The sequence below is a fragment of the Penaeus vannamei genome, chromosome 8 (genome assembly GCF_042767895.1).
Source record: "Penaeus vannamei isolate JL-2024 chromosome 8, ASM4276789v1, whole genome shotgun sequence".
Lineage (NCBI taxonomy): Eukaryota > Metazoa > Arthropoda > Malacostraca > Decapoda > Penaeidae > Penaeus > Penaeus vannamei.
The window spans coordinates 47511682-47521681 of NC_091556.1; the positions used below are offsets into that span (position 1 = coordinate 47511682).

General features: G+C 47.5%; 1 protein-coding gene across 1 annotated transcript in view; it reads right to left on the reverse strand.

Moving 5' to 3' along the window:
* Positions 1–656: 656 nt before the first annotated feature.
* LOC113824402 (uncharacterized peptidase C1-like protein F26E4.3) overlaps positions 657–10000 on the reverse strand; it is a gene marked incomplete at its 3' end in the record, with an annotated part of 31170 nt that continues 21826 nt past the window's right edge. Inside the window, 3 exon segments of the mRNA XM_070124819.1 lie at positions 657–768; positions 1412–1546; positions 8925–9091. Coding sequence (XP_069980920.1) covers positions 657–768; positions 1412–1546; positions 8925–9091 — 414 coding nt within the window.

Sequence of the window (10000 nt, forward strand, 5' to 3'; positions counted from 1 at the left end):
TACTATTTCGTTTTCATAATTTTGTAATTTTGTATATTGATGTTTTGATTTGTGAATATTGTCCATTGATATCTAGTTAGTATAAATATATTTCAGGATTCTTTAATACATTTCTGTATTTTTCTCTCTAGATATTTCATATTCCTGACACACCATCAAGCAATAGACACTTCTTTACATTTCTCATTATTTTTTTTCGCTTTTACCAACCTAATTTTTCCTCATTTTTTTTTTTTTTTGAACCAACCTACTTTCCCCCCTTAACCAGAATACTTTTCCCTCCCATTATTTTCTCCACAAGTTGTTTTCCCTCAACCATTTTTAACCAACCTTCTCCACCTCCTATTTATCATTCAATATTTTTTTTTCTCTCTCTCTCATTATTTTATATTTTTTCCTCAGCAAAACAACCTTTTTCTCTTTATTTCGTCCCGTTAACTATACTTTGTTTCTCTCTTTTTATTGTTCCTTTACGAAACTATTTTTCCCCTTCCTATTATTATTATTACTATTTTTTATCCCTAACCAACCTACTTCCCTCCCTCCCCATTATTTCCTTTTTTTACCTCAGTGAACCTATTTTACCCCCATTAATGTCTTTTTTTTAAGCAAACTATTTTCCCTCCATTATTTATTTATTCTCTTAACCAACTTACCTCCTTCGATGCACATCTGAGGCTGAAGAGGTTGGCCCTGACAGGAATACGGCAGCTTGGCACCTTCCCTGTTGTGCCACTTTCATAATGGTAACACTCCTCGTTCACAACACTGAAAGAGAGGGTGTGTGCTGTTAGTATGGGAGTGAGAGGGTAGGTGGGGTTGTGTTATATTTTTTATTTCTCTTTCTTCTTCTCCTTTCTTTCCTTAGCCCTCTCGTTCTTTATTTTTCTTTTTTCGTCCTCTCCTTTCTCTCTCTCTTTCTTTTTCTCTTTCTCTTTTTTTTCTCTCTGTGTCTCTCTTTCTCTCTCTCTTTCTCTCTGTCTCTCTCTCTCTCTCTCTCTCTCTCTCTCTCTCTCTCTCTCTCTCTCTCTCTCTCTCTCTCTCTCTCTCTCTCTCTCTCCCTCTCCTCTCTCTCTCCCTCCCTCTCTCTCTCTCTCCCTCTCCCTCCCTCCCTCCCTCCCTCCCTCCCTCCCTTTCCCTCCCTCCCTCCCTCCCTCTCTCCCTCTCCCTCTCCCTCTCCCTCTCCCTCTCCCTCTCTCCCTCCCCCTCCCCCTCTCTCTCTCTCCCCCTCCCTCTCTCCCTCTCTCTCTCTCTCTCTCTCTCTCTCTCTCTCTCTCTCTCTCTCTCTCTCTCTCTCTCTCTCTCTCTCTCTCTCCCTCCCTCCCTCCCTCTCCCTCCCTCTCCCTCCCCTCTCCCTCTCCCCTCGCCCTCTCCTTCTCTCACCCTCTCATTCCCTCTCCCCTCAACTTACCCGACCTTCCGTAGGTACTGCCACGCCCTGTCAACATGACCTCCCTCGCAGCCTCTTTGACCTCGTCTGCTGCAGCTCAGGAGGTGCTGAGGAGACAGTCTCACCGTCTCGTTTCCGAAGGACTCGATGGAAAGCCTGGAATAAAGGAGGGAAGAATGAGGATAAGGAATAAAGGAGGGAAGAATGAGGATAAGGAATAAAGGAGGGAAGAATGAGGATAAGGAATAAAAGGGGAATTAGTGGTAAATGGATGAATGATGGAAAGCCTGGAATAAAGGAGGGGAGAATGAGGATAAGGAATAAAAGGGAATTAGTGGTAAAAGGATGAATGATGGAAAGCCTGGAATAAAGGAGGGAAGAATGGGGATAAGGATGAAAGGGGAATTAGTGGTAAAAGGATGAATGATGGAAAGCCTGGAATAAAGGAGGGGAGAATGAGGGAAGAATGAGGATAAGGAATAAAAGGGGAATTAGTGGTAAAAGGATGAATGATGGAAAGCCTGAAATAAAGGAGGGGAGAATGAGAATAAGGACGAAAGGGGAATTAGTGGTAAAAGGATGAATGATGGAAAGCCTGGAATAAAGGAGGGGAGAATGAGGGAGAATGGGAATAAGGACGAAAGGGGAATTAGTGGTAAAAGGATGAATGATGGAAGTGGAAGGATGAAGAAAAGGTGTATTATGAATGGTGGATAGAAAGGGAGGATGTAAGGGTGATCATAAGGATGTTTGGTTTCATGTGGAGTTGGTTAATTGAACAGAAAAGATGGAAATAATGTGAGAATTAAGAAAACCAAGTCATAAGTACCTGTTCATAAGTCCTGTTCGGCACAAAGACATATTTACAACCACCTGTCCTTTGGGAAACGGCCGAGTTCTAACTACCTGTCCTGTCCTTAATTCTAACTACCTGTCCTGTGCCGAGTTCTAACTACCTGCCCTGTCCTTAATTCTAACTACCTGTCCTGTCCTTAAGTCTAACTACCTGTCCTGTGCCGAGTTCTAACTACCTGCCTGCTCCCATCCTAATCTCTAACTACCTGCCCTGTCCTTAATTCTAACTACCTGTCCTGTCCTTAAGTCTAACTACCTGTCCTGTGCCGAGTTCTAACTACCTGCCCTGTCCTTAATTCTAACTACCTGTCCTGTCCTTAAGTCTAACTACCTGTCCTGTCCTTAAGTCTAACTACCTGTCCTGTCCTTAATTCTAACTACCTGTCCTGTCCTTAAGTCTAACTACCTGTCCTGTCCTTAAGTCTAACTACCTGTCCTGTCCTTAAGTCTAACTACCTGTCCTGTCCTTAATTCTAACTACCTGTCCTGTCCTTAATTCTAACTACCTGTTCTGTGCCTTCTAACTACCTGTCCTGTCCTTAATTCTAACTACCTGTCCTGTCCTTAATTCTAACTACCTGTCCTGTCCTTAATTCTAACTACCTGTCCTGTGCCGAGTTCTAACTACCTGTCCTGTCCTTAATTCTAACTACCTGTCCTGTCCTTAATTCTAACTACCTGTCCTGTCCTTAATTCTAACTACCTGTCCTGTGCCGAGTTCTAACTACCTGTCCTGTCCTTAATTCTAACTACCTGTCCTGTCCTTAATTCTAACTACCTGTCCTGTCCTTAATTCTAACTACCCGTCCTGTGCCGAGTTCTAACTACCTGTCCTGTCCTTAATTCTAACTACCTGTCCTGTGCCGAGTTCTAACTACCTGTCTTGTCCTTAATTCTAACTACCTGTCCTGTGCTGAATTCTAACTGCCTGTCCTGTCCTGAATTCTAACTACCTGTCCTGTGCCGAGTTCTAACTACCTGTCCTGTCCTTAATTCTAACTACCTGTCCTGTCCTTAATTCTAACTACCTGTCCTGTGCCGAGTTCTAAATTATCGCCTGTCCTGTCCTTAATTCTAACTACCTGTCCTGTCCTTAATTCTAACTACCTGTCCTGTGCCGAGTTCTAACTACCTGTCCTGTCCTTAATTCTAACTACCTGTCCTGTGCCGAGTTCTAACTACCTGTCTTGTCCTTAATTCTAACTACCTGTCCTGTGCTGAATTCTAACTGCCTGTCCTGTCCTGAATTCTAACTACCTGTCCTGTGCCGAGTTCTAACTACCTGTCCTGTCCTTAATTCTAACTACCTGTCCTGTCCTTAATTCTAACTACCTGTCCTGTGCCGAGTTCTAACTACCTGTCCTGTCCTTAATTCTAACTACCTGTCCTGTCCTTAATTCTAACTACCTGTCCTGTGCCGAGTTCTAACTACCTGTCCTGTCCTTAATTCTAACTACCTGTCCTGTGCCGAGTTCTAACTACCTGTCTTGTCCTTAATTCTAACTACCTGTCCTGTGCTGAATTCTAACTGCCTGTCCTGTCCTGAATTCTAACTACCTGTCCTGTGCCGAGTTCTAACTACCTGTCCTGTCCTTAATTCTAACTACCTGTCCTGTCCTTAATTCTAACTACCTGTCCTGTGCCGAGTTCTAACTACCTGTCCTGTCCTTAATTCTAACTACCTGTCCTGTCCTTAATTCTAACTACCTGTCCTGTGCCGAGTTCTAACTACCTGTCCTGTCCTTAATTCTAACTACCTGTCCTGTGCCGAGTTCTAACTACCTGTCCTGTCCTTAATTCTAACTACCTGTCCTGTCCTTAATTCTAACTACCTGTCTTGTCCTTAATTCTAATTACCTGTCCTGTCCTTAATTCTAACTACCTGTCCTGTCCTTAATTCTAACTACCTGTCCTGTGCCGAGTTCTAACTACCTGTCCTGTCCTTAATTCTAACTACCTGTCCTGTGCCGAGTTCTAACTACCTGTCCTGTCCTTAATTCTAACTACCTGTCCTGTCCTTAATTCTAACTACCTGTCCTGTGCCGAGTTCTAACTACCTGTCCTGTCCTTAATTCTAACTACCTGTCCTGTCCTTAATTCTAACTACCTGTCCTGTCCTTAATTCTAACTACCTGTCCTGTCCTTAATTCTAACTACCTGTCCTGTCCTGAATTCTAACTACCTGTCCTGTCCTTAATTCTAACTACCTGTCCTGTCCTTAAGTCTAACTACCTGTCCTGTCCTTAATTCTAACTACCTGTCCTGTCCTTAATTCTAACTACCTGTCCTGTGCCGAGTTCTAACTACCTGTCCTGTCCTTAAGTCTAACTACCTGTCCTGTCCTTAATTCTAACTACTTGTCCTGTCCTTAATTCTAACTACCTGTCCTGTCCTTAAGTCTAACTACCTGTCCTGTCCTTAAGTCTAACTACCTGTCCTGTCCTTAATTCTAACTACCTGTCCTGTCCTTAATTCTAACTACCTGTCCTGTCCTTAATTCTAACTACCTGTCCTGTGCCGAGTTCTAACTACCTGTCCTGTCCTTAATTCTAACTACCTGTCCTGTCCTTAATTCTAACTACCTGTCCTGTGCCGAGTTCTAACTACCTGTCCTGTGCTGAATTCTAACTACCTGTCCTGTCCTTAATTCTAACTACCTGTCCTGTCCTTAATTCTAACTACCTGTCCTGTCCTTAATTCTAACTACCTGTCCTGTCCTTAATTCTAACTACCTGTCCTGTCCTTAATTCTAACTACCTGTCCTGTCCTTAATTCTAACTACCCGTCCTGTGCCGAGTTCTAACTACCTGTCCTGTCCTTAATTCTAACTACCTGTCCTGTGCCGAGTTCTAACTACCTGCCCTGTCCTTAATTCTAACTACCTGTCCTGTCCTTAATTCTAACTACCTGTCCTGTCCTTAATTCTAACTACCTGTCCTGTCCTTAATTCTAACTACCTGTCCTGTCCTTAATTCTAACTACCTGTCCTGTCCTTAATTCTAACTACCCGTCCTGTGCCGAGTTCTAACTACCTGTCCTGTCCTTAATTCTAACTACCTGTCCTGTGCCGAGTTCTAACTACCTGCCCTGTCCTTAATTCTAACTACCTGTCCTGTCCTTAATTCTAACTACCTGTCCTGTGCCGAGTTCTAACTACCTGTCCTGTGCTGAATTCTAACTACCTGTCCTGTCCTTAATTCTAACTACCTGTCCTGTCCTTAATTCTAACTACCTGTCCTGTCCTTAATTCTAACTACCTGTCCTGTGCCAAGTTCTAACTACCTGTCCTGTCCTTAATTCTAACTACCTGTCCTGTGCCAAGTTCTAACTACCTGTCCTGTCCTTAATTCTAACTACCTGTCCTGTCCTTAATTCTAACTACCTGTCCTGTCCTTAATTCTAACTACCTGTCCTGTCCTTAATTTCTAATCTACTCTGTCCTGTCCTTAATTACCCTAACTACTCTGTCCTGTCCCTTAATTCTAACCTACCTGTCCTGTCCTTAATTCTAACTACCCGTCCTGTGCCGAGTTCTAACTACCTGTCCTGTCCTTAATTCTAACTACCTGTCCTGTGCCGAGTTCTAACTACCTGCCCTGTCCTTAATTCTAACTACCTGTCCTGTCCTTAATTCTAACTACCTGTCCTGTCCTTAATTCTAACTCACCTGTCCTGTCTCGACTTAATTCTAACTCTACCTGTCCTGTCCTTAATTTCCTAACTACCTGTCCTGTCCTTAACCGACTTCTAACTTTACACTGTCCTGTCCCGATGTTTAATTCTAACTACCTGTCCTGTCCTTAATTCTAACTACCTGTCCTGTCCCGAGTTCTGGAACTCACTCTGCATCCTGTCCTTTAACTTCACCAACTCAATCATCGTCCTTGTTCCTTAATTCTAACTACCTGTCCTGTCCTTAATTCGGATCTTTAACTACCTCGTCCTGTCCTTAATTCTAACTACCTGTCCTGAATCCTTAATTTTCTAACTACCTGTCCTGTCCTTAATTCTGGAACTACCATCGTCCTGTCCTTTAATTCTAACTACCTGTCCTGTCCTTAATTCTAACTACCTGTCCTGTCCTTAATTCTAATTACCTGTCCTGTGCCGAGTTCTAACTACCTGTCCTGTCCTTAATTCTAAGTAGCTGTCCTAAAGCTTGAGTTCTAACTCGCCTGTCCTATCTGAGGACTTTAACTACCTGTCCTGTCCTTAATTCTAACTACCTGTCCTGTCCTTGACTCCCAACTACCTTCGTCCTGTCCTGTATATTCTTAACTACCTGTCCTCTCTTTAATTCTAACTACCTGTCCTGTCCTTAATTCTAACTACCTGTCCTGTCCTTAATTCTAACTACCTGTCCTGTCCTTAATTCTAACTACCTGTCCTGTCCTTAATTCTAACTACCTGTCCTGTCCTTAATTCTAACTACCTGTCCTGTCCTTAATTCTAACTACCTGTCCTGTCCTTAATTCTAATTACCTGTCCTGTGCCGAGTTCTAACTACCTGTCCTGTCCTTAATTCTAACTACCTGTCCTGTCCTTAATTCTAATTACCTGTCCTGTCCTTAATTCTAACTACCTGTCCTGTCCTTAATTCTAACTACCTGTCCTGTCCTTAATTCTAACTACCTGTCCTGTCCTTAATTCTAACTACCTGTCCTGTCCTTAATTCTAACTACCTGTCCTGTCCTTAATTCTAACTACCTGTCCTGTCCTTAATTCTAATTACCTGTCCTGTGCCGAGTTCTAACTACCTGTCCTGTCCTTAATTCTAACTACCTGTCCTGTCCTTAATTCTAACTACCTGTCCTGTCCTTAATTCTAACTACCTGTCCTGTCCTTAATTCTAACTACCTGTCCTGTCCTTAATTCTAACTACCTGTCCTGTCCTTAATTCTAACTACCTGTCCTGTCCTGACTCTAACTACCTGTCCTGTCCTTAATTCTAACTACCTGTCCTTGTCCTTAATTCTAGACCTCACCTGTCCTGTCCTTAATTCTAACTACCTGTCCTGTCCTTAATTCTAACTACCTGTCCTGTCCTTAATTCTAACTACCTGTCCTGTCTTTAATTCTAACTACCTGTCCTGTCCTTAATTCTAACTACCTATTCTGTGCCGAGTTCTAACTACCTGTCCTGTGCCGAGTTCTAACTACCTGTTTTGTCTTTAATTCTAACTACCTGTCCTGTCCTTAATTCTAACTACCTGTCCTGTCCTTAATTCTAACTACCTGCCCTGTCCTTAATTCTAACTACCTGCCCTGTCCTTAATTCTAACTACCTGCCCTGTCCTTAATTCTAACTACCTGCCCTGTCCTTAATTCTAACTACCTGTCCTGTCCTTAATTCTAACTACCTGTCCTGTGCCGAGTTCTAACTACCTGTCCTGTCCTTAATTCTAACTACCTGTCCTGTCCTTAATTCTAACTACCTGTCCTGCGCCAAAACCAAGTCACAACATCCCTGACCTGCAAGTCCCGATGGCCTGTCCTGCGCAAAAAAAAAAGATTCAAGACTACCTTACCTGCGCCAAAACCAAGTCACAATATCATGTTCTGCGCAAAGACCGATTCAAGACTACTCTTCTTGCGCCAAAATAGTATCAAATTACCTGCGCCAACGTCCCCTCCCTCCTCACCTGTCCTGCCCCGACGCCCCTCCCTCCTCTCACCTGTCCTGCCCCGACACCCCTCCCTCCTCACCTGTCCTGCCCCGACGCCCCTCCCTCCTCTCACCTGTCCTGCCCCGACGCCCCTCCCTCCTCTCACCTGTCCTGCCCCTCGACGCCCTCCTCCCGACCTCACCTGTCCTGCTCCCAACACCTCCTCCCTCCTCCCCTGTTCTGCCCCCAACACCCCTCCCTCCCCCTCAGCCCTGTCCTGCCCCCGACGCCCCCTCCCTCCCTCACCTGTCCTGGCGCCAACGTCCCCTCCCTCCCCTCACCCCTGTCCCCCTGCCCCTGACGCCCCTCCCTCCTCACCCTTGTCCTTGCCCCAACACTCCTACCCTCCTCACCTGTCCTGCCCCCTGGACGCTCCCTCCCTCCTCTCACCTGTCCTGCCCCGACACCCCTCCCTCCTCACCTGTCCTGCTCCCCGACGCTCCCTCCCTCCTCTCACCTGTCCTGCCCCGACGCCCCTCCCTCCTCTCACCCTGTCCTGCCCCGACGCCCCTCCCTCCTCCTCACCTGTCCTGCCCCTGACGCCTCCCTCCCACCTCACCTGTCCTGCCCCAACACCCCTCCCTCCTCCCCTGTCCTGCCCCGGACGCCCCTCCCTCCTCACTCTGTCCTGCCCCCAACACCCCTCCCTCTCCCTCCCCTGTCCTTGCCCCTGACGCCCCTCCCTCCTCACCTGTCCTGCCCCGACGCCCCTCCCTCCTCACCTGTCCTGCTCCCGACGCCCCTCCCTCCTCCCCTGTCCTGCCCCCGACGCCCCTCCCTCCTCACCTGTCCTGCCCCGACGCCCCCTCCCTCCTCTCACCTGTCCTGCCCCCACACCCCTCCCTCCTCCCCTGTCCTGCCCCGACGCCCCCTCCCTCCTCTCACCTGTCCTGCCCCCACACCCCTCCCTCCTCCCCTGTCCTGCCCCCACACCCCTCCCTCCTCCCCTGTCCTGCCCCGACGCCCCTCCCTCCTCTCCCCTGTCCTGCCCCGACGCCCCTCCCTCCTCTCACCTGTCCTGCGCCACCCCCAGCGTCGAGAAGGCCCACGACGCCCCACACCAGCCTTGGTCCCCGACGTCGCTGACCCGACCGACCCACTCGGGCTTCTGTCGGGCATCGAACTCGCTCGGGATTCGGGTCAGGTCGGGGCGCAGGATGATCGGGTACATCTGCAGCGACTGTTGGGGGAGGAAGAGGAGGAAGACTTTTGTAGAGGCTGTTGGAGGAGGAGGAAGAGGGGGAGGAAGAGGAGGAGGGGGAGGAAGAGGAGGAGGAAGAAGAGGAGGAGGAGGAGGAGGAAGAGGAGGAAGAGGAGGAGGAAGAGGAGGAGGAAGAAGAGAAGGACGAGGAGGAGGAAGAAGAAGAGAAGGAGGAGGAAAAAGAGGAGGAGGAAAAGGAGGAAGAGGAGGAAGACTTTTGTAGAGGCTGTTGGAGGAGGAGGGGAAGAGGGGAGGAGAAGGAGAGAGAAGGAAGAAGAGGGAGGAGGAAGAGGAGGAGGAGAAAGAAGAAGAGATTTAGAAGGAGGAGGAGGAGGAGGAGGAGAGGGGAGGAGGAAGAGGAAGAGGGAGGGCGGAGGAGGAGGAGGAGGAGGAGGAGGAGGAGGAGGAGGAAGGAGGAGGAGGAAGGAGAAGGACGAGGGAGGAGGGAAGGAAGAGAAGGACGAGGAGGAGGAAGAAGAGAAGAAGGAGGAGGAGGAAGAAGAAGAGAAGGAGGAGGAAAAAGAGGAGGGAGGAAAAGGAGTGAAGAGTGAGGGAAGACTTTTGTAGAGGCTGTTGGAGTGAGGAGGGGAAGAGGGGGAGTGAGAGAAGGAAGAAGAGGAGGAGGAAGAGGAGGAGGAGGAAGAAGAAGAGAAGGAGGAGGAGGGGGAGGAGGAGGAGGAGGGGAAGAAGAGGAGGAGGGGAAGAGAAGGGACGAGGAGGGAGGGGGAGGGAGGAGGGAGGAGGAGGTAGAGAGAGAGACAGAGAATGAGAGGGAGCTAAAAGGAGAGGGAGAGAAAGAGAGAGCCAGAGAGAGAAAGAGAGGCAGAGAGAGAAAGAGAAAGAAAAAGAAAGAAAGAAAGAGAAAAAGAAAGAAAGAAAGAGAAACAC